This window comes from Cherax quadricarinatus, chromosome 70, assembly GCF_038502225.1.
Source record: "Cherax quadricarinatus isolate ZL_2023a chromosome 70, ASM3850222v1, whole genome shotgun sequence".
NCBI lineage: Eukaryota > Metazoa > Arthropoda > Malacostraca > Decapoda > Parastacidae > Cherax > Cherax quadricarinatus.
This window is the reverse complement of record NC_091361.1, coordinates 23,979,152-24,004,188: the sequence shown is the minus strand read 5'-3', so window position 1 is coordinate 24,004,188 and position 25,037 is coordinate 23,979,152. Positions and strand designations below refer to the sequence as shown.

The window sequence follows — 25,037 nt, the reverse complement described above, 5'->3', positions numbered from 1 at the left end:
GTAATAAACAGAATTGAAGAAATCAGCCCTTATATACATTATTTAGGTATGCACACTGGTCAGAGAGCCCTTTGTAAGTCCGAGTCATTGATAAACGAGTACAGTGGTCCCTCGACCTACGATATTAATCTGTTCCTGAGAGCCCATTGTAAGATGAAATGATCATAGGTTGAATTAATTTTCCTCATAAGAAATAATGGAAATCAAATTAATCCGTGCAAGACACCCAAAAGTATGAATTTTTTTTTTTTACCACATGAAATATACATTTTCCTACACACAATAGTTGAGTAGTACATGCACAATATATATTGTGCATGTACTACTCTACTAAATGAAGAATAAATGACACTTACCTTTATTGAAGATGCAGCAATGACTGGTGAGACACTGTGTCCTGGGAGTGCCTATTCCTCCTAAGTAATGTAGGTCCTGTTTGGCATTTTCTTCCAGAACATGCCTTATCACACTGTGTATGCCACTACGATTCTTAAATCTCTCAAACCAATCTTTGCTGGCCTTAAGTTCACCAATATGAGCACTAGTTCCAGGCATTTTTTCCTGTTCACCTGGGTGTTAGTCGACTGGTGTGGGTTGCATCCTGGGGGACAAGATTAAAGACCCCAATGGAAATAAGTTAGACAGTCCTCGATGACACACTGACTTTTTTGGGTTATCCTGGGTGGCTAACCCTCTGAGGTTAATTGTTTCTCGATATTCTCGATAACCCACACCAATAACGGTGTTACAGCAGCAGCAGTAGCTGACAGTGCTACAGCAGCAGCAGCAGTAGCTGACAGTGCTACAGTAGCAGCAGCAGTAGCTGACAGTGCTACAGCAGCAGCAGCAGTAGCTGACAGTGCTACAGCAGCAGCAGCAACAGCAGCTGACGGTGCTACAGCAGCAGCAGTAGCAGCTGACAGTGCTACAGCAGCAGGAGCAGCTGACCGTGGTACGATAGTATTTCGATAATATTTCTCACCCTTTTTACCACAGGGTTGGCACTAGAAGCTTTCTTTTGGCTCATACTGGCTTATTTAGCAGTTAGAAGCACTAAAAACACTGGAATAATACAAAATATTCTGAATGTATGCATGGGAGCAACTGCTCTGGCTTGTAAACATTGGCACAGTAACTGAGGGCAGGCCTGCTGAGGCGCGTTCAAGCGGACAGACATGTACACGCAAGCATGCGTGAGCATTTTAGATAGAAGCGAATGGAGACAAATAGTTTTTAGGACGTGACGTGCTGTTGGAGTGTGAGCAAGGTAACATTTTTGAAGGGATTCAGGGAAACTGGCATGCCGGACTCGATTCCTGGAGATTGGAAGTACAGTGCTTGCACTTTGAAGGAGGGGTGTTAATGTTGCAGTTTTATAACTGTAGCGTAAAGCACCCTTCTGGCAAGACAGTGATGGAGTGAATGATGATAAAAGTTTTTCTTTTCTGGGCCACCCTGCCTTGGTGGGAAATGGCCAATGTGTTAACAAAAAATACAGGTATGTAGGTTTCGAGGTCCCACTACTTGGACCTGTTGTAATGAGACTTTGTCACCTATACAAAGAAAGGCTGAGAGCACTTAGAGTTGTGGCAGGTTTTCATCCAGTGATTTAATGTAAGCAAGATACATCATTTTCACAGTTTTAACATTAGCACCATTCCTTACCTGGAGGTTACCTGGAGAGGGTTTTGGGGATTAATGCCACCTGTGTATGCTGGGAGGCAGCTGAACAGTCTTGGGCCCCAGACACTTACTGTGTTGTCTCTCAGTGCACTCGTGGCACCCCTGCTTTTCATTGGGGGAATGCTGCATCTCCTGCCGAGTCTTTTGCTTTCTTAGGGAGTGATTTACGTGTGCAGGTTTGGTACTAATCCCTCTAGGATATAGACTTAGTGGGTGGGTGGGTACTCACCTAATTCACCTAATTGTGGTTGCAGGGGTGGAGACTCAGCTCCTGGCCCTGCCTCTTCACTGAGCGCTACTAGGTCCTCTCTCTCCCTGCTCCATGAGCTATATCATACATCATCTTAAAGCTATGTATAGTTCCTGCCTCCACTTCCTCACTTGCTAGGCTGTTCCACTTCCTGACTACTCTATGACAGAAGAAATACTTCCTAACTTCCCTTTGACTCGTCTGGGTGTTCAGCTTCCGATTGTGACTCCTTGTTTCTGTGTCCCTTCTCTGGAACATCCTGTCTCTGTCCATCTTGTTTATTCCATGCAGTATTTTGTATGTTGTTACCATGTCTCCCCTAACCCTCCTGTCCTCCGATTTCCCTTAACCTTTCTTCATAAGACGTTCCCCTTAGCTCTGGAACTAACCTTGTCATAAACCTTTACACTTTCTCTAATTTCTCAATGTGCTTGATCAAGTGTGAGTTCCAAACTGGTGCTGCATACTCCAGTATGGGCCTGACGTATACGGTGTACAGCATCTTCAACGATTCCTTACTAAGGTATCGGAACGCTGTTCTCAGGTTTGCTAGGCGCCCATATGCTGCAGGTGTGTGTGTGCGTGTGTGTGTGTGTGTACTCACCTATTTGTGGTTGCAGGGGTCGAGTCACAGCTCCTGGCCCCGCCTCTTCGCTGATTGCTACTAGGTCCTCTCTCTCCCTGCCCCATGAGCTCTATCATACCTCGCCTTAAAACTATGTATGGTTCCTGCCTCCACTACATCCCTTTCTAGGCTATTCCATGGCCTGACTACTCTATGACTGAAGAAATACTTCCTAACATCCCTTTGATTCATCTGAGTCTTCAACTTCCAATTGTGACCTCTTGTGTCTGTGTCCCATCTCTGGAACATCCCGTCTTTGTCCACCTTGTCTATTCTGCGCAGTATTTTATATGTCGTTATCATGTCTCCCCTGACCCTCCTGTCCTCCAGTGTCGTCAGGCCGATTTCCCTCAACCTTTCTTCGTAGGACAATCCCCGTAGCTCTGGGACTAGTCTTGTTGCAAACCTTTGCACCTTCTCTAATTTCTTGATGTGCTTGACTAGGTGTGGATTCCAAACTGGTGCTGCATACTCCAGTATGGGCCTGACGTAGATGGTATACAGAGTCTTAAACGAATCCTTACTGAGGTATCGGAACGCTATCCATAGGTTTGCCAGGCGCCCGTATGCTGCAGCAGTTATCTGATTGATGTGTGCCTCAGGAGATATGCTCGGTGTTATACTCACCCCCAGATCTTTTTCCTTGAGTGAGGTTTGCAGTCTTTGGCCATCTAAACTATATTGTGTCTGCGGTCTTCTTTGCCCTTCCCCAATCTTCATGACTTTGCATTTGGCAGGGTTAAATTCAAGGAGCCAGTTGCTGGACCAGGCTTGTAGCCTGTCCAAGTCTCTTTGTAGTCCTGCCTGATCCTCGTCTGATTTGATTCTTCTCATTAACTTCGCATCATCTGCAAACAAGGACACTTCTGAGTCTATCCCTTCCGTTATGTCATTCACATATACCAAGAACAGAACAGGTCCTAGGACTGACCCCTGTGGAACCCTGCTTGTCAGAGGCGCCCACTCTGACACCTCGTCACGTACCATGACTCGTTGTTGCCTCCCTGTCAGATATTCTCTGATCCATTGCAGTGCCTTTCCTGTTATGTGTGCCTGATCCTCTAGCTTTTGCAGTAACCTCTTGTGAGGAACTGTGTCGAAGGCCTTCTTGCAGTCCAAAAATATGCAGTCGATCCACCCCTCTCTCTCTTGTCTTACTTCTGTCACCTTGTCATAAAACTCTAGTAGGTTTGTGACACATGATTTTCCTTCCCTGAAACCGTGCTGGTTGTCAGTTATACCCTTGTTTCTTTCCAGGTGCCCCACCACTCTCCTCCTGATGATCTTCTCCATGACCTTGCATACTATACATGTTAGTGATACAGGTCTGTAGTTTAGTGCCTCATGTCTGTCTCCCTTTTTAAAAATTGGGACTACATTTGCCATTTTCCATACCTCAGGGAGTTGCCCAGTTTCAAATGATGTGTTGAAGATCTTTGTTAATGGCTCACACAATATCTCTGCTCCCTCTTTAAGGACCCATGGAGAGATGTTGTCTGGTCCCACCGCCTTTGAGGTGTCAAGTTCGCATAGCAGCTTCTTCACCTCCTCCTTGGTTATATGTACCTCATCCAGCACTTGCTGGTGTGCCCCCCAGTTCTGATTTCTTGGAGTCCTACTGGTTTCCACTGTAAATACCTCTTTAAATCTTGTGTTGAGCTCCTGACAAACCTCTCGGTCGTTTCTTGTGAATTCCCCATCACCCTTCCTCAGTCTGATTACCTGGTCCTTGACTGTTGTTTTCCTCCTGATGTGGCTGTACAACAGCTTCGGGTCAGTCTTTACTTTTGATGCTATGTCATTTTCATATTGTCTCTGAGCCTCCCTTCTTATCTGTGCATATTCGTTTCTGGCTCTTCGGCTGATTTCTTTATTTTCCTGAGTTCTCTGTCTTCTGTACCTTTTCCATTCTCTAGTACACCTAGTTTTTGCCTCCCTACACCTTTGGGTGAACCACGGACTCGTTCTGTTCTGTTCTGTGTGTGTGTGTGTGTGTGTGTGTGTGTGTGTGTGTACTCACCTAATTGTGGTTGCAGGGGTCGAGACTCAGCTCCTGGGCCTCCCTCCTCACTGATTGCTACTAGGTCCTCTCCCTCTCTGCTTCCTGAGCTTTGTCATACGTCTTCTTAAAACTATGTATGGTTTCTGCCTCCACTACTTCACTTGCTAGGCTATTCCACTTCCTGATGACTCTATGACTGAAGAAATACTTCCTAACGTCCCTGTGACTCGTCTGAGTCTTCAGCTTCCAATTGTGACCCCTTGTTTCTGTGTCCCCTCTCTGGAACATCCTGTCTCTGTTCACCTTGTCTATTTCCCACAGTATGTCGTTATTATGTCTCCCCTGACCCTTCTGTCCTCCAGTGTCGTCAGTCCGATTTCCCTCAACCTTTCCTCGTATGACATTCCCCTGAGCTCTGGAACTAGCCTTGTTGCTAACCTTTGTACTTTCTCTAACTTCTTGACGTGCTTGACCAGGTGTGCGTTCCAGACTGGTGCTGCATACTCCAGTATGAGCCTAACATACACAGTGTACAGTGTCTTGAACGATTCCTTATTAAGGTATCGGAATGCTATTCTCAGGTTTGCCAGGCACCCGTACGCTGCAGCAGTTATTTGGTTGATGTGTGCCTCCGGTGATGTGCTCAGTGTTATGGTCACCCCAAGATCTTTCTCCCTGAGCAAGGTCTGTAGTCTTTGTCCACCTGGCCTATACTCTGTCTGCGGTCTTCTTTGCCCCTCCCCAATCTTCATGACTTTGCATTTGGCAGGGTTGAATTCGAGAAGCCAGTTTCTGGACCATGTGTCCAGCCTGTCCAGGTCTTTTTGCAGTCCTGCCTCATCCTCATCCAATTTAATTCTTCTCATCAGCTTCACATCATCTGAGAATAGGGACACTTCAGAGTCTATTCCTTCCATCATGTCGTTCGCATATATCAAAAATAGTACTGGTCCTAGAACTGACCCCTGTGGGACCCCGCTCATCACAGGCATCCACTGTGATGCCTCTTCACGTACCATGACTCATTGTTGCCTCCCTGTCAGGTATTCCCTGATCCATTGCAGTGCCCTCCCTGTTATATACGCCTGATCCTCCAGCTTCTGCGCTAATCTCTTGTGAGGAACTGTGTCAGAGGCCTTCCTGCAGTCCAGGAAAATGCAATCAACCCACCCCTCTCTCTCGTGTCTTACTTCTGTTACCTTGTCATAAAACTCTAGAAGGTTTGTGACACAGGATTTGCCTTCCATGAATCCATGCTGGTTTTCATTTATAATATTGTTCCGTTCCAGGTGTTCCACCACTCTCCTCCTGATAATCTTCTCCATGACTTTGCATACTATACATGTCAGAGTCACAGGTCTGTAGTTTAGTGCCTCGTTTCTGTCTCCTTTCTTAAATATGGGGACTACATTTGCCGTCTCCCATATCTCATGTAGTTGCTCAGTTTCAAGGGATGTGTTGAAGATTGTGGTTAGGGACACGCACAGCATCTCTGCTCCTTCTCTAAGGACCCACGGGGAGATGTTGTCCAGTCCCATCGCTTTTAAGGTATCAAGGTCAATTAGCAGCTTCTGCACCTCCTCCTCGGTTGTTCGTATGTCATCCAACACTTGTAATATATGATAATTCTATGTAACTGTATTTGTGTATACCTGAATAAACTTACTTACTTACTTACTTACTTACTTACTTACTTGGTATATTCCCTCTTGATGTTCCCTTCAGTGCTGTCTTCTCAGAGCCCTTCTTGTCTCTACTGTAAAAACTTCCTTAAATTTCCTGTTTAGCTCCTCACATACCTCCTGATCATTTCTTGTGAGTTCTCCACCTTCTGTCTTCAGTCTGATCACCTGGTCTTTGACTGTTGTCCTCCTCCTGATGTGGTTATACAACAGTTTCGGGTCAGTCTTGACTTTCGATGCTGTGTTATTTTCATACTGGCACTGGGCCTCCCTCCTTACCTGTGCATACTCGTTCCTGGCTCTGTGACTTATCTCCCTATTTTCATGTGTTCTCTGCCTTCTGTATTTTTTCCATTCTCTGTCGCACTTAGTTTTTGCCTCCTTACACCGTCGGGCGAATCAGGGGCTTGTTCTGGTCTTCCCATTGTTTCTGTTGCCCTTGGGAATAAACTGTTCCACTGCCTCCTTGCATTTTGTTGTTCCATATTCCATCATTTCATTTACTGGCTTTCCTGCCAGTTCTCTGTCCCATGGAACCTCCTGCAGGAAGTTCCTCAAACCTATGTAGTCCCCTCTTTTATAGTCTGGCTTTTCCCATTCAACTCCTATTACTCTCTCTACTTGCAACTCTACTATGTATTCAAAGCACAGAACCATGTGGTTACTAGCTCCTAGGGGACTCTCATATGTGATGTCCTCAATGTCTGAACTGCCCAGGGTGAACACAAGGTCCAATCTTGCTGGTTCATCCTCCCCTCTCACTCTGGTAGTGTCCTTAACATGTTGGTGCATGAGGTTTTCCAGCACCACATCCAACATCTTGGCTCTCCATGTTTAGGGACCCCCATGTGGCTCCAGGTTTTCCCAGTCAATCTCTATGTGGTTGAAATCACCCACAGGGAGATTGACTGGGAAAACCTGGAGCCACATGGGGGTCCCGAAACATGGAGAGCCAAAATGTTGGATGTGGTGCTGGAAAACCTCATGCACCAACATGTTAAGGACACTACCAGAGGGAGGGGGGAGGACGAACCAGCAAGATTGGACCTTGTGTTCCTTGTGTGTGTGTGTGTGTGTGTGTGTACACACCTAGTTGAGGTTGCAGGGGTCGAGTCCGAGCTCCTGGCCCCGCCTCTTCACTGATCGCTACTAGGTCACTCTCCCTGAGCCGTGAGCTTTATCATACCTCTGCTTAAAGCTATGTATGGATCCTGCCTCCACTACATCACTTCCCAAACTATTCCACTTACTGACTACTCTGTGGCTGAAGAAATACTTCCTAACATCCCTGTGATTCATCTGTGTCTTCAGCTTCCAACTGTGTCCCCTTGTTACTGTGTCCAATTTCTGGAACATCCTGTCTTTGTCCACCTTGTCAATTCCTCTCAGTATTTTGTATGTCGTTATCATGTCCCCCCTATCTCTCCTGTCCTCCAGTGTCGTCAGGTTAATTTCCCTTAACCTCTCCTCGTAGGTGTGTGTGTGTGTGTGTGTGTGTGTGTGTGTGTGTGTGTGTGTGTGTGTGTGTGTGTACTCACCTAATTGTGGTTGCAGGGGTCGAGACTCGGCTCCTGGCCCCGCCTCTTCACTGATCGCTACTAGGTCCTCTCCCTCTCTGCTTCCTGAGCTTTGTCATACCTCTTCTTAAAACTATGTATGGTTCCTGCCTCCACTACTTCACTTGGTAGGCTATTGTGTGTGTGTGTACTCACCTATTTGTACTCACCTATTTGTGGTTGCAGGGGTCGAGTCCTAGCTCCTGGCCCCGCCTCTTCACCGGTTGCTACTAGGCCCTCTCTCTACCCGCTCCATGAGCTTTATCAGACCTCGTCTTAAAACTGTGTATGGTTCCTGCCTCCACTACGTCATTTTCTAGGCTATTCCACTGCCTTACAACTCTATGACTGAAGAAATACTTCCTACTATCTCTCTGACTCATTTGTGTCTTCAACTTCCAATTGTGGCCTCTTGTTTCTGTGTCCCCTCCCTGGAACATCCTGTCTTTGTCCACCTTGTCTATTCCACGCAGTATTTTATATGTCGTTATCATGTCTCCCCTGACCCTCCTGTCCTCCAGTGTCGTCAGGCCGATTTCCCTTAATCTTTCTTCATAGGACATTCCCCTTAGCTCTGGAACTAACCTTGTCGCAAACCTTTGTACTTTCTCTAGTTTCTTGACGTGCTTTATCAAGTGCGGGTTCCAAACAGGTGCTGCATACTCCAGTATGGGCCTGACATACATGGTGTACAGTGTCTTGAATGATTCCTTACTAAGGTATCGGAATGCTGTTCTCAGGTTTGCCAGGCGCCCATATGCTGCAGCAGTTATCTGATTGATGTGTGCTTCCGGAGACATGCTCGGTGTTATACTCACCCCAAGATCTTTCTCCTTGAGTGAGGTTTGCAGTCTTTGGCCACCTAGCCTATACTCTGTCTGTGGTCTTCTGTGCCCTTCCCCTATCTTCATGACTTTGCATTTGGCAGGATTAAATTCGAGAAGCCATTTGCTGGACCAGGTGTCCAGTCTGTCCAGGTCTCTTTGAAGTCCTGCCTGGTCCTCATCAGATTTAATTCTCCTCATTAACTTCACATCATCTGCAAACAGGGACACTTCTGAGTCTAACCCTTCCGTCATGTCGTTCACATATACCAAAAATAGCACTGGTCCTAGGACCGACCCCTGTGGGACCCCGCTCGTCACAGGTGCCCACTGTGATACATCATTACGTACCATGACTCGTTGTTGCCTCCCTGTCAGGTATTCTCTGATCCATTGCAGTGCCCTTCCTGTTATATGCGCCTGATGCTCTAGCTTCTGCACTAATCTCTTGTGAGGAACTGTGTCAAAGGCCTTCTTGCAATCCAAGAAGATGCAATCAACCCACCCCTCTCTCTCTTGTCTTACTTCTGTTATTTTATCATAAAACTCCAGAAGGTTTGTGACACAGGATTTGCCTTCCATGAATCCGTGCTGGTTGGCATTTATACTCCTGTTCCCTTCCAGGTGCTCCACCACTCTCCTCCTGATAATCTTCTCCATAATTTTGCATACTATACACGTCAATGACACAGGTCTATAGTTTAGTGCCTCTTTTCTGTCTCCTTTTTTAAAAATGGGAACTACATTTGCCGTCTTCCATACCTCAGGTAGTTGCCCAGTTTCCAGGGATGTGTTGAAGATTGTGGTAAGTGGCACGCACAACATATCTGCTCCCTCTCTAAGGACCCACGGGGAGATGTTGTCCGGTCCCATTGCCTTTGAGGTATCGATGTCCCTTAGCAGTTTCTTCACCTCCTCCTCATCTGTATGTATGTCGTCCAACACTTGTTGGTGTATTCCTTGCTGGTGTCCCCATCTGGTCTGTTCCCCCAGAGTCCTTCCTGTCTCTACTGTAAATACTTCCTTAAATCTCGTGTTGAGCTCCTCGCATACCTCTTGATCGTTTCTTGTGAGTTCTCCACCTTCTTTCCTCAGCCTTATCACCTGGTCCTTGACTGTTGTCTTCCTCCTAATGTGGCTATACAGCAGTTTCGGGTCAGATTTGACTTTCGATGCTATGTCGTTTTCATACTGTCGCTGGGCCTCCCTCCTTATCTGTGCATACTCGTTTCTGGCTCTTCTACTAATCTCCTTGTTTTCCTGGGTCCTATGCCTCCTGTACCTTTTCCATTCTCTGTTGCACTTAGTTTTTGCCTCCCTACACCTTCGGGTAAACCAAGGACTCGTTTTGGTCTTCCTATTATTTCTGTTTCCCTTGGGAACAAAACTTTCCTCTGCCTCCTTGCACTTTGTTGCCACATATTCCATCATCTCGTTTACTGATTTTCCTACCATTTCTCTGTCCCACTGAACCTCCTGCAGGAAGTTTCTCATACCTGTGTAGTCCCCCCTTTTATAGTTTGGCCTGTCCCCTTCAGTTCCTGTTACCTTCTCCACTTGTAACTCTACTATATAGTCAAAACTCAGAACCACATGATCGCTAGCTCCAAGGGGCCTCTCGTAAGTGATGTCCTCAATGTCTGAACTGCTCAGGGTGAACACAAGACCCAGTCTTGCTGGCTCATCCTCCCCTCTCTCTCTGGTTGTGTCCCTGACATGTTGATGCATGAGGTTTTCAAGTACCACATCCATCATCTTGGCTCTCCATGTTTCGGGACCCCCATGTGGCTCCAGGTTTTCCCAGTCGATCTCCCTGTGGTTGAAATCGCCCATTACCAGTAACTTTGCTCTGCTCGAGTGAGCTCTTCTTTCCACCTCAGCCAGTGTGTCCACCAACACCCTGTTGTTTTCTTCGTACTCCTCTCTTGGCCTCCTTCAGTTCTGTGGTGGGTTATACATCACTCCAATGACTACTTTATGTTCTCCGGACTGAATTGTACCTACAATGTAGTCTCTTTCTCCAATCATGTCCATGCCTTCCATTTCCTCAAATCCCCATCGGTGTTTTATGAGCAGTGCAACCCCTCCTCCCCCTCTACTCCTTCTATCTTTCCTCAGGATCTGATATCCTGTTGGGAAGATTGTGTCTGTTATTGTCTCAGCGAGTTTTGTTTCTGTGACTGCTATGATGTCTGGGGATTCTTCACTGATTCTTTCATTCCACTCCTCATGTTTATTCGTTATTCCATCCGCGTTTGTGTACCAAACCTTTAGTTTCTTTTCTATCATTGTGGTCATGCAAGTATATTGGGGTTGGGGGAGCGAGAGCCTTTGTGGGGGCCTATATGGGGCTGTGGTGTAGGTGGGGTTTGTGTTGATGGGTGTGTGTGTGTGTGTGTGTGTGTGTGTGTGTGTGTGTGTGTGTGTGTGTGTGTGTGTGTGTGTGTGTGTGTGTGCGTGCATGCGTGTGTGTGTGCATGTCTGTGCTTCTGTGTATGTGTGTGTGTTTGTGTGTTCATGTGTGTATGTGTGCACACATTGTGTGTGTGTGTACTCACCTAATTGTGGTTACAGGACAGGGATCAAGTCACAGCTCCTGGCCCCACCTCTTCACTGGTTGCTACTAGGTCACTCTTCCTGCTCCATGAGCTTTATCATACCTCTTCTTAAAGCTGTGTATGGATCCTGCCTCCACTACATCACTTCCCAGACTATTCCACTTTCTGACAACTCTGTAACTGAAGAAATACTTCCTAACATCCCTGTGATTCATCTGAGTCCTCAACTTCCAACTTTGACCCCTTGTTGCTGTGTCCCATCTCTGGAACATCATGTCTCTGTCCACCTTGTTGATTCCTCTCAATATTTTATATGTCGTTATCATATCCTCCCTATCTCTCCTGTCCTCCAGTGTCGTCAGGTTGATTTCCCTTAACCTCTCCTTATATGACATGCCCCTTAGCTCTGGGACTAGTTTTGTTGCAAACCTTTGCACTTTCTCTAGTTTCCTTACTTGCTTGGCTAGGTGTGGGTTCCAAACTGGTGTTGCATACTCCAGTATGGACCTAACGTACACAGTGTATAGGGTCCTGAACGATTCCTTATTTAGATGTCAGAATACTGTTCTTAGGTTTGCTAGGTGCCCATATGCTGCAGCAGTTATTTGGTTGATGTGCACCTCAGGAGATGTGCACGGTGTTATACTCATCCCAAGATCCTTTTCCTTGAGTAAGGTTGAAGTCTCTGGCCCCCTAGACTGTACTCCATCTGCAGTCTTCTTTGCCCTTCCCCAATCTTCATGACTTTGCACTTGGTGGGGTTGAACTCCAGGAGCCAGTTTCTGGACCAGGCCTACAGCCTATCCAGATCGTTTCGTAGTTCTGCCTGGTCCTCATTGTTTCCAAGGTTACAAGAGGGCTGGATTTCAATTTGAGTTCCATCAAATTTAGAGGGATAGGGAACAAAATTACCACTCTGCTACCAATCCGAGATGCAGTCTGCTGGTGAGTACTGGGTATTGATAGCAGGTTCTGAGTGTGCAGGTTATGGTGTGTGTATGATTGAGGCCTTGCTTGTGGATGTCCTGAGTGAGCGTGGGGTACTGCTGGTGCCACATCCCCTGTGGCACTACCACCACATATTGCCGTATGTGGTCAGTTATCCATTCCAATTGTAGCCACATCATCACTTTCACCATCTATTCCAGGATGTACTCAGTCCCCTTGGAATAGCATAAGGCACACTACCAGACCTTGTGTGGCATCAAATGAATCAACAATTCACCAGTGAATATTCCTCTTCAGTGTCGCTACTTGAACAGTCATCGAGATCTAGGAAATCACAGTCAGTATCAGTGCCATCACCATTGCTCACATCTGAGTCCTGGCTGCAGGAAAATATGAGCTTATGCTTATGCTGTGGTACAAATGAATGTGAACCAGACAGACCAGCCCCAGAGATGGATGATTGAGGGTCGTCAGGGTTTTCGGCACTATTTGCATCATCCTGAGCATTGCTTTCATTCACAAACTCCTTGAAAACCATAAAATTCATCTTCACTTCCACCTCCATCAGTGTTAGAACTGTCACTTGGGAAGTGAAGATTCCCGATTCAGTGAGGAGTGAGGTTTTTCTTACCGTGAGGCATGGTGAACAAAGCATTCTAAGATAGCATTCCCCCAGTGTACTGCAAGTACCCTGATTTTTATTTGTATACTGCACACACTAACCACACAGACTCATTTTCTCATATGTAGGCCTACAAGTTTTCTCCCACTACATTTTAACCCACTAGAATTTTGATATAGAACTATGGGACCGACCCGCACTTCAAAGCCCTTAGGACTATGGGATCCACCCAGAAAGTGTTAATCATTAGGATTAGTTTGCCCAAAATACACTGCATGTTAGTGGCTTTCTTTTGTGCCTGATAATATTTTATTACATGTAAACTACATTACCTGTATACTGAAGAAAAAACTGGATTTGAAAAATCATGAAACAGAATGGAATGCAAAGCAAACAATAAAAAAGACAAACTAGAATATATAATTCTTCTTTCAACAAACCAGCCATATCCCACTGAGGCAGGGTGGCCCTAAAAAGAAAAACGATAGTTTCTGTCTTTAAATTTAGTATGTATACAGGAGATGGGGTTACTAGCCGCTTGCTCTTGGCATTTTAGTTGCCTCTTAAAACAAGCATGGCGTACGGAGGAAGAATTCTGTTCCACTTCCCCAAGACAATACCCTATAGTTGAGTCCCCAAACTCATAAGAGTTACATTCCTAGTGCTCTTGCAAATCTAGAATTAGTGAAAAATATTATTTAAAATTATATATTCTTAACCCTTTCCGGATTTCCGACATACTAGTACGGCTTACGCACCAGGGTTATTGATGTACTAGAACGCCTAAATTCTAGCGCTTTCAAATCTAGTGAGAGAAAGCTGGTAGGCCTACATATGAAAGAATGGGTCTATGTGGTCAGTGTGCACAGTTTAAAAAAAATCCTGCACCACACAATGCATAATGAGAGAAAAAAAACTCCGACCGTGTTTTTGGTTTAAAACAGCGACTTTGCAGTGTATTTTCGTATGATATTTATGGTTGTATTCTAGTTTTCCTGGTCTCATTTCATAGAATGGAAGACATATTACAGAAATTGAGATGATTTTGATTGGTTTCATAATGATAAGTACCTTGAAATTGTGCTCAAAGTAGCAGAAATGTTCGATTTTTACCAAATTTCAAAAATAAACAAACCACGCTAAGCGTCCAATACACGTCAACTGGTGAGTCTAATATTCTTTCACAAGTGCACTGATATTATTTATACCATTTCTACACCATTTCTATACTAATGCAGTAGTCTGCATAACAGTAAATCTTCTATTTTTTCTGAGAATAAAAATTCAAAGTGGAAAGCAAAAGAGATGTAAGAGGGGCCTGGGGAGTGACTAATGAACAGAGAAAATGTTATTTTAGTGCCAGGAATGTCTGTCTTGCTTATTCTGGACCCTATTTGGAAATTGGCATCTTCTGAAATTTGTGTGAAATTGGCAAAATTGCCAATTTCTGACCACTTTACTGGATACTTGAAATTGGTAAATTGGTGATTTCTTGTACTCATTCGATAGAAAAAATGGAGTTCAAACAAAATAGATGTGATTTTTGTCGACTAGTACATACAGTGAAATTGGCCGAAAATAGGGCTCAAAGTGGGCAAAATTGCCGATGCGTAGCATCGTTGAGACCACTAACTTCTCAAGAGCATAATTCCGTAAGTTTTCCATCAAATTTCATACTTTTGGTGTCATTATGACTGGGAAAAGATTCTCTTTCATTTCACAAGAATGTTTTTTTTTTTTTTTTTTTTTTTTTTTTTTTTCAAAAAAATTTCGACCCTGAGAACGAGTTTAGAAGAGGGCCTCTCGACCCTGAAAAGGGTTAATAAATTTTGTTAAAGGTTTAGTTTTGTTTGGTGTTTTAGATGTCGTATATCTTTAAATAGTTCTCTAAAATAGTTGATATTGACATAAGAATGACCAGAGAGAGATATATGAAGGGAATTCAGCTTATCTTGAATACAGTGGGCCCCAGCATACCGTTGGCATCACATACCGTTTATTCCGCATACCGCTCACTTTAATTGCAAAAATTTTGCCTCGCATACCGCTCAAAAACCCGCTCACCGCTGTTCGTCCGAGACGCGTCCAATGTGCGCCTTAGCCAGCCTCACATGTTCCGCCGGTGGCATTGTTTACCAGCCAGCCTCCGCGGTAGCATCCAAGCATACAATCGTAACATTTCGTATTATTACAGTGTTTTTGGTGATTTTATCTGGAAAATAAGTGACCATGGGCCCCAAGAAAGCTTCTAGTGCCAACCCTACAGCAATAAGGGTGAGAATTACTATAGAGATGAAGAAAAAGATCATTGATAAGTATGAAAGTGGAGTGCGTGTCTCCGAGCTGGCCAGGTTGTATAATAAACCCCAATCAACCATCGCTACTATTGGTGGTACAGCTGCTGCTGCACTGTCAGCTGCTGCTGCTGCTGTAGCATCGTCTGCTGCTGCTGTAGCATCGTCTGCTGCTGCTGTAGCACTGTCAGCTGCTGCTGTAGCATCATCTGCTGCTGCTGTAGCATCGTCTGCTGCTGCTGTAGCATCGTCTGCTGCTGCTGTAGCATCGTCTGCTGCTGCTGTAGCACTGTTGTTGGTGTGGCTTATTGAGAATATACCAAGAAACAATTAACCCCAGAGGATTTGCCACCCAGGATAACCCAAAAAAGTCAGTGTCATCGAAGACTGTCTAACTTATTTCCATTGGGGTCCTTAATCTTGTCTCCCAGGATGCAACCCACACCAGTCGACTAACACCCAGGTGAACAGGGAAAAATGCCTGGAACTAGTGCTCATATTGGTGAATTTAAAGCCAGCAAAGGTTGGTTTGAGAGATTTAACCCTTTGACTGTTTCAGGGCCCTCTCTGAAACTGTCATTCTATGTCGCCAAATATTCGAAAAAAAAAAAAATTATTTTTTCTTATGAAAATGTTAGGAATATTTTTACTAGTGTTTTAAGCCTAAAAAAAATTTTTTGCCATCAGTACTTACCGAGATATAGAGCCGCAAAGTTTGCAGAAATTGACGTGCGTACGGCAACAGCGGCGACTGCCGCCCACCCGGTATTATTTTATTTACTCTAATTCAAAGGTTTCTTGCATTTTTCAATATTTTTCTTTTCCAGGTAACTTATGTGGCCTGTGAGACCAATGTAAGGTGCATTGTTCAAATATACACTCATTATTTACAACACAATAACAGAACAAACTTTATCACTATTAGTTTGTGTATACACTTTGTTTACACAAACAAACAATACAAAACAATGTTTATTACTATTGTTCCATAATATATATACATATGTACAGTCACTAAACATGTTCCTAGAACTGCTGCAGCTTGTGGAACTCTTTGAAACATGGGTATATGCAGAGGGGCACTTCACACTCCTCACACATAAAACGAGTGTCTCTGCGTGTTTGTGGGCGTTTTGTGGTATGCATACATACATAACACCTCTTCTGAGCATTTTTCTTGGCAGTAGTAGGAGGCAGTTGTATGGGGTAGTGATCACCAGGCCTCATACGAGATGACGTCTGTGGGCGCTGGTCTATTGCAGGAGTTGCGCCTTTGTACTTTGCAATTATTTGTCTGATTACTGACAGGCAAAATTCACCATATTTTGGTGTTTTGTTAGTCTTCAACTTGTATATGTTATAAGCATTTAGCATAGAGATATCAACAAGATGGAAAAAAAGTTTGATATACCACTTATAACTCTTGCGTACACAGTCTGCAAACCCAATCTGCATGTCACATTTGTCCACTAAGCGCATATTGAGGTTGTAGTCCATGACAGCTGCAGGCTTTAGAATGGGTTCATTGGTCTCTCTGTTGTCCCTGCCACTGGGTACCATTTCGTTTGTGTGAACTGATGTCAACAATGTGACATCACGTTTGTCATGCCACCGAAATGCCATGATGTCATTGGCAGCAAAGGCTTGCACCTCACCTCTGCGAGTGCCAGCGTCGAACCTTGGCATATGTTTGCGATTACCACGCACTGTGCCACACACGTCTGTCAAGTTCACTCGCAAGAAATCACTGAGTAAGGGGCTTGTGTACCAGTTATCAGTAAATAACATATGCCCCTTACCAAGATATGGTTCCATCATTGTTCGAACCACATCACCAGAGATACCCAATAACTTCATGGTATCTCTCAAAGTATTACTGCCAGTGTACACAATAATATCTAAAACAAGACCACTTCTGCAATCACACAGTACAAATAGCTTTATACCAAAGCGTTTCCTCTTGCTTGGTATATATTGCTTGAATGAGAGTCTTCCTTTGAATAAAATCAAGGACTCATCAATAACAAGCTTCCTGAAGGGATAAAAATACATGCAGCACTTTTGTTTCAGGTACATAAACACATTTCTTATCTTATATAACCTGTCGCTTCTGTCAGGCCTGGTTTTGTCTGAAAAGTGTAACATACGCAACAGTATCAGGAAACGATTGACACCTATAATGTCACTAAAACCTGGAGTTGAAATCAGGCGATCTGTTGTCCAGTATGTGGTGACAGTGTGCTTATACACATGTGGCATAAGCATTATTGTGGCAAAAAACAGGTACATCTCTGCCACAGTTGTCTCCTTCCACTTGTGTAGCCGTGATTTTGGTGAGAGAATTGTATTTGCCATGGTGTATTCACAGTATGTATTTGTTTCCCTGACAATGATGTCCATCAGGGGTTCATCGAAAAATAACTCAAAGCAGTCCAGTTCACTGGCATTGTTCCCAAGTGGACAAGATGGCTTTATTCCACTTTGTGTTTCATCAAAGTCATGGGGACTGGGAACAAACTCGTCACCGTCCTGCCAATCCCAGATGCGGTCTGCTGGTGGGGTCTGGATATTGTACCGTGGTTGTGGCTGTGCAGGTTGTGGTGGTGCAGGTTGTGGCAGTGTGGGGTAGGGTGAGGCTGGTTGTTCTGCTGAGTCAGCCGCGTGGCTAGTAGCGTGGCCCGGTGATGGTGCCACATGGGCCGTGCCACCCTCACTATCACCACCACTGCCTCCTCCCTCACTGTCACCATTCATACCCATCGTTACAATATCGTCATCTTCACTATCAGGTCGTGGTGTTGGGCCACGGGATGTGCTCCCAGAGTTTCTCCTTCCCCTTGGAACAACATATGAAACACTACCAGACCGCATGCTACGTCGTACATACTGGCGCTTCACTGGGGAATATTCACTCTCACTGTCACTAGAACTGCTTTCAATGACCTTGAAATCACTATCACTATCAATATCACTATCACTGCTATCATCAGGGTGTTGTACACGACCAAATAGTTTCCTCTTTCGTCCTGGTACAGGCGAACGTGAACGTGAACAAGCCGGCACAGCACCAGAGGTCGAAGGTTGTGGGTCATCTGGGTTTTCGTCACTATTTACGTTATCCTGGGCACTTTTTTCGGTAACACTCACTTGAAAACCCTTGAATTCACTGTCACTGACACTTTCATCGCTGTTAGAGCTATCACTTGGGAACAAAAGACCTCCAATCCGCCGAGGAGTGAGGAACTTCTTACCGAGAGGCATGGTGAAAATGGACTGACAACATGGCGTTCCCACAATGCACCGCTAGGTCCCAGATTTTTTTCACAGGGTGCACACCGACCACTGAGACCCATTCTCTCCCGTGTAGGCCTACCAGGCCTTTGGCGCTCGATTTGAAGCCGCTAGAATTTGTGCGTATAAATACGTCAGAAACATTGGCTCATAAGACGTATTTATACGTCGGAAGCAGTCAAAGGGTTAAGAATCGTAGTGGCATACACAGTGTGATAAGGCCTGTTCTGGAAGAAAATGCCAAACAGGACCTACAGTACTCAGGAGGAAAAGGCACTCCCAGGACACAGTGTCTCATCAGTCATTGCTGCATCTTCAATAAAGGTAAGTGTCATTTATTCTTCATTTAGTAGACTAGTACATGCACAATATATACTGTGCATGTACTACTCTACTATTGTGCATGTATCCTTCTCTTTGTGTGTAGGAAAATGTATATTTCATGTGGTAAAATTTTTTTTTTCATACTTTTGGGTGTCTTGCATGGATTAATTTGATTTCCATTATTTCTTATGGGGAAAATTCATTCGCATACCGATTATTTCGCATACCAATGAGCCCTCTTGCACGGATTAAAATCGGTATGCGGGGGTCCACTGTACTAGGTTTCCCTCACTTTATGTGGGTTTATAGTGTAGCTTCACTTCATACATATTCACTATTATGCATTGTGCCATTTCTCTCAGTAATTCCATGTATGTGATATACTCTAGCCATGTGCAGTTGTGTAGTTCACAAAGCATAGTGAAGATTCTTTTGTGGAATAAATGTTGATGGCCAATTTGAGTTTAGTACAGTACATCTAACATGGACCCAGAATGTGACAAGCCTTTTAAAAAAGACACTGCAAAAAAGCATGAATAATGAACGTTATTCATGAGAGGTTCTTCAGTAAAATCACTGTATAATTGACCTCCTTGTGATGAGACAGCTGCAAATTTTAGACTTCAACTGTAAAAGGCTTAGAAGTGTTTAGTTCAACATGTTAATGTTGATACAGAAAAAATTCAGATCAGAAAACATTTTCATGATAGTAGTAGTACTGTATTTTTGTGATCTCTTACTAATATAGCATTTTTCTTTTTCAACTATAATATTTTTAGATATATTTTTAAAATCACAGAATTATACTATAATGATTACTTTCAGGTATCCAAGCTCATGACCACCCTACAGGAGCACTGTTTAGGCATGTCTCTGGCTGGAGCTGGTGGAGGTGGCTACCTTTATGCACTAAAAGCCAGGCCTGGTCCACTAGCAGACAGTGTTGACCTGGGTGACCTAACTAGTGACTGCGTAGAAGTAGACCAAGAAGGGCTGGAGTTGTGGGTAGCTGGTGAAGCAGTTACTCGAGCCACTGAAGATGAAGATGTCTTGAATCATGAAACATTGATGGCATTGCTTGAAACAAAAAACAAAAGGTTTTTGTAGTCAGCATAGTTACAATAATCACTTTTTTTTTTTTTTTACACATACCTACCTTATATCTATGTAAATGTGATCATAGTAACATTTTCTTATATTTAGCAGTTGTGCTAGTGAAATCATGGTGCTCATTAATGTAGTTCTGCAAGAATTACCACGTGTTTTATCATATTTTTTTTAATGGGATATTCATGTCTTCAACATGTACACATCTGTCTCTCATTTAGGAGCCAAGGTATCCAAGTTATTTTTGCAAGAGACAACTGCCATTCTCTAATGGAATTCTTCTTCTTTCAACAAACTGGCTGTATCCCACCAAGGCAGGGTGGCCCAAAAAGAAAAAACAAAAGTTTCTCTTTTTAACTTTAGTAATGTATACAGAAGGAGGAGTTACTAGCCCCTTGCTCCCGGCATTTTAGTCGCCTCTTACAACACGCATGGCTTACGGAGGAGGAATTATATTCCACTTCCCCATGGAAATATGAGGAAATAAACAAGAACAAGAATTAGTAAGAAAATAGAAGAAACCCCAGAGGGATGTGTATATATATGCTTGTGCATGTATGCGTAGTGTGACCTAAGTGTAAGAAGAAGTAGCAAGATGTACCTGAAATCTTGCATATTTATGAGACAGATAAAAGACACCAGCAATCCTACCATCATGTAAAATAATTGCAGGCTTTCATTTTACACTCACTTGGCAGGACTGTAATACCTCCCTGGGTGGTTGCTGTCTACCAACCTACTACCTAGATATAATGGAATTCATTTTTTTTTCCAACAAACTGGCTGTATCCCACCAAGGCAAGGTGGCCAAAAAAGAAAAACGAAAGTTTTTAAATTTAGTAATTTATACGGGAGAAGGGGTTACTAGCCCCTTGCTCCTGGTATTTTAGTTGCTTCTTACAACACGCATGGCTTATGGAGGAAGAATTCTGTTCCTGTTCCCCATGGAGATAAGAGGAAATAAACAAGAACAAGAACTAGAAAGAAAATAGAAGAAAACCCAGAGGGGTGTGTATATATATATGCTTGTACATGTATGTGTAGTGTGACCTAAGTGTAAGTAGAAGTAGCAAGACGTACCTGAAATCTTGCATGTTTATGAGACAGAAAAAAGGACACCAGCAATCCTACCATCATGTAAAACAATTACAGGCTTTCGTTTTACACTCACTTGACAGGACAGTAGTACCTCCCTCGCCGGCTGCTGTCTACCAACCTACTACCTAGATATAATGGAATTCATATACAGTATATATATTCATCATCACCGTCTCTTCCAGAGCTCACATTCTACTGTACTACTGCATACAGTACAGTATTAGACAGTGAATATGATGTACAGTGAGAGTTGTCACAATTGCTCTTTGCTGAGAACACACTTCTTTTTGGAAATTTTGAAGAGAAGTGGGCAAAGGTTAGTGGATAAATTTGGAAGGGTATATGAAAGTAGGAAGTTAAAAGCAAACAGAAAAAGAGCAAAGTGATAAGGTTAATGCAAAGTCTAGGCATTGGTAGATTGGATATCATATTGAAGGGAGGGAGTATGGAGGAGGTATATGTTGGTAAGTAAGACACATAGGCAACAGTTAGGCATCTTTATTCCGAAATGTTTTGCCTACACAGTAGGCTTCTTCAGTCGAGTACAGAAAGTAGACAGGAGCAGTAGAGATGTGAAGACGATGTAATCAGTCCATAACTGTTATGAACATAGCCAGTTGGTCCCTGGGTTATAGTGCTTTTCGTAACAAACTAACAAACTTAGCATGTCTAGGGGTCTTCACTCGTAGAGGAAAAGGAATTTTCTTAGTTTCTATTTAATTTATTAAAAACCATAATAACCACTTAAATCCACTTTCTCATATTTTGCACTATGAGTAGAACACTTATCCCACTCCTCATTAAAACATCACAGTACTAGGTTAAGTATTTACAAATGGCTCTGAGTGAGTCAGGAAATATCAGTATATGTACATGCACAGGCGTTGCTTAAAAACTCGAACACCACATTGATAGAGCTCTTACATAGGGTTCACTCTGCAATAAGCCCTCTTACACCACAGAGGCTTGCTCACTTGACTTCATTTTCTCTGAGAGCTTCTCAACCGCCTTCTCCAACTGAGATAAGTCTTAGCAATGAGTTTCCGAAAATTCCTGGTATTTTCTAGGGAGGCGTATGGTGGTTTAGGGGTGGATACTTCCCTAGACCCTTCCTGGTCCAGAGGAAGGTATGAACTGAACAAAATGAGGCTTTACCAGCCAACTTTGACTCGGTTGGAACAGGGGTTGAGCAGCTCAAAATACCTACTGGTGCTTGGCTAGGTCACACCAGCAGTTTGGACTAATTAAATAACCTACCTATGTACAAAGCTAAGTAATACGACCAGATAATATTATAAAGTCGAGTAAATCCATTTCAGCTATTAATGGAATTACTCCTGAATATAATATTAAGTGAAATAGCAAAAATAACATGTAAAAGTATACCATTGTGATAATAACAAGTAGAAACAGTCTACTTAAAATGGACAAAAGGGGTGTAACACCCCCTCCACATGACCATATGTCGCACTGACAATAGGGCAAAAATATCCCTGAATCTTTTAGATAGTAGAAGAACTGAAATACCAATATAGCAAAGCTGGTATACATTTCTCCGCCAATTTGTCCCAGACAATCTTCTTCATATGCTCCGAGGATATTCCAGGAGGATATTGTTTAGACAACAGACATCCGCCTCAACAGAATTGAGTTTTCTCTCTTGGCCTTGGGTGACACGAAAGTTGTCTCTCAAGCAAGATGTAAGGACACAACAACTGGTCTCCAAGCTTCATCCTCCATAACTAAACTGTAAACAGTATCACTCATTCACATAACTGTAGGCAAAAAGGGAAATATTAGGCATAAGTTAGAACAGGGGCATACTGGTGCAACTGGTCTTAATTAAGGGCGGGACAAAGCGTCCGCAATTACATTATGTTTGCCCTTTATATGTAGGATTTTTATAGAAAAAGGCTGTATTCTAAGGGCCCACCTCTGTATTCTGGCATTCTTAGCCTTCATGGTATTAATGAATGTCAAAGGGTTGTGATCTGAGTATACCGTAATCTGATGAGGTGACGTTCCCAAGTAAACTTCAAAATGCTCGAGGGAGATAACCAGGGCTAGAGCTTCTTTTTCTACGGTTGCATAATTCTTTTGGTGTGGCTTTAAGGTGGAGGAATAATAACATATTGGATGTAGAATCGTAGCTCATAACTCAATTTACTCGTATATCAAATTAATTGAAAAGCCATTAATTCGTTCCTACACTCTGGAGAGATGAGAAAAAATACTTGAATGTGATGCTATTATCAACTGTACGGCTTATTTATCTATCACAATTCATCTAATATGACATAATAAACAATATAATTAGCACAGAAACATGATATACACTCTTGAATGAATAAAATAGGCCATAATATGGTGGCAGTGGCAGACGTATCGGCTATTTCTGTCCCAATTTGAATATAGTATCTTCCCATGTTCTTACTGTAAGAGAAAACAGAGTATTTTTGAGGCTAACTGTAGTAGATCACTAGGACCCATGGTTAGAAAAAAAAAATTTAGCCAAATGACTAAAAAAAATGCAAACAAGCACTAGAGAACTGCCCCCCTCAGGGATGTAAACATATTTACTGCTTACCAGCTGTGCCAACTGGCAGAAGCAGTCTGAATTATTATTATGTATGTCTTATGCATTATTATTACTGAATGACTTGACTGACTTACTGAGTGACTTGACTGACTTACTGAATGACTTATCTGACTTACTGAATGACTTGACTGACTTACTGAGTGACTTGATTGAATGACTTGACTGACTGACTGACTTAGTGAATGACTTGACTGACTTATTGAGTGACTTGACTGACTTACTGAATGACTTGACTGACTTACTAAGTGACTTGACTGACTTACTGAGTGACTTGACTGAATTACTGAGTGACTTGACTGAATGACTTGACTGACTGACTTACTAAATGACTTGACTGTAATAATTTTACATTATTATTATTGCTGAGATGAAAAAGAGAATGATTTCATGGAATTAAAGTATGAAATCATAGATAAACAAGCGAGGTGTCCAGGTTTTGGGTTGAGGGGGAAGAGGGAGGGGGGGGAGCTGGCTCGTAACTCAAATGTTGGCTCATAAGTCAGAGCAAAAAATCAACCCAGGGACTGCTCGTATCTCAAAAAGCTCGTAAGTTGGGAGACTCGTAAGTCAAGGTTCCACTGTATATATATAATCTAAAGATGCACAGTTTGGATTCCCAAAAATGAGAGAGTGGGTGAGATGTTATCAACAAATTTTGTTGAAAATAAGAAAAAGTTTTGGAGTGAGATTAACAAGTTAAGAAAGCCTAGAGAACAAATTGATTTGTCAGTTAAAAATAGGAGAGGAGAGTTATTAAATGGAGAGTTAGAGGTATTGGGAAGATGGAAGGAATATTTTGAGGAATTGTTAAATGTTGATGAAGATAGGGAAGCTGTGATTTCGTGTATAGGGCAAGGAGGAATAACATCTTGTAGGAGTGAGGAAGAGCCAGTTGTGAGTGTGGGGGAAGTTCGTGAGGCAGTAGGTAAAATGAAAGGGGGTAAGGCAGCCGGGATTGATGGGATAAAGATAGAAATGTTAAAAGCAGGTGGGGATATAGTTTTGGAGTGGTTGGTGCAATTATTTAATAAATGTATGGAAGAGGGTAAGGTACCTAGGGATTGGCAGAGAGCATGCATAGTTCCTTTGTATAAAGGCAAAGGGGATAAAAGAGAGTGCAAAAATTATAGGGGGATAAGTCTGTTGAGTGTACCTGGTAAAGTGTATGGTAGAGTTATAATTGAAAGAATTAAGAGTAAGACGGAGAATAGGATAGCAGATGAACAAGGAGGCTTTAGGAAAGGTAGGGGGTGTGTGGACCAGGTGTTTACAGTGAAACATATAAGTGAACAGTATTTAGATAAGGCTAAAGAGGTCTTTGTGGCATTTATGGATTTGGAAAAGGCGTATGACAGGGTGGATAGGGGGGCAATGTGGCAGATGTTGCAAGTGTATGGTGTAGGAGGTAGGTTACTGAAAGCAGTGAAGAGTTTTTACGAGGATAGTGAGGCTCAAGTTAGAGTATGTAGGAAAGAGGGAAATTTTTTCCCAGTAAAAGTAGGCCTTAGACAAGGATGTGTGATGTCACCGTGGTTGTTTAATATATTTATAGATGGGGTTGTAAGAGAAGTAAA

At 43.2% G+C, this 25,037-nt stretch overlaps 1 protein-coding gene across 1 annotated transcript in view; it reads left to right on the top strand.

The window, feature by feature from the left end:
* Positions 1-24,341, top strand: part of LOC128703269 (L-fucose kinase) — a gene marked incomplete at its 5' end in the record, with an annotated part of 57,347 nt that extends 33,006 nt beyond the window's left edge. The window contains one exon of the mRNA XM_070099962.1: positions 19,485-24,341. Coding sequence (XP_069956063.1) covers positions 19,485-19,766 — 282 coding nt within the window. The remainder of the gene's footprint in view (positions 1-19,484) is intronic.
* Between the last annotated feature and the right edge of the window lie 696 nt (positions 24,342-25,037).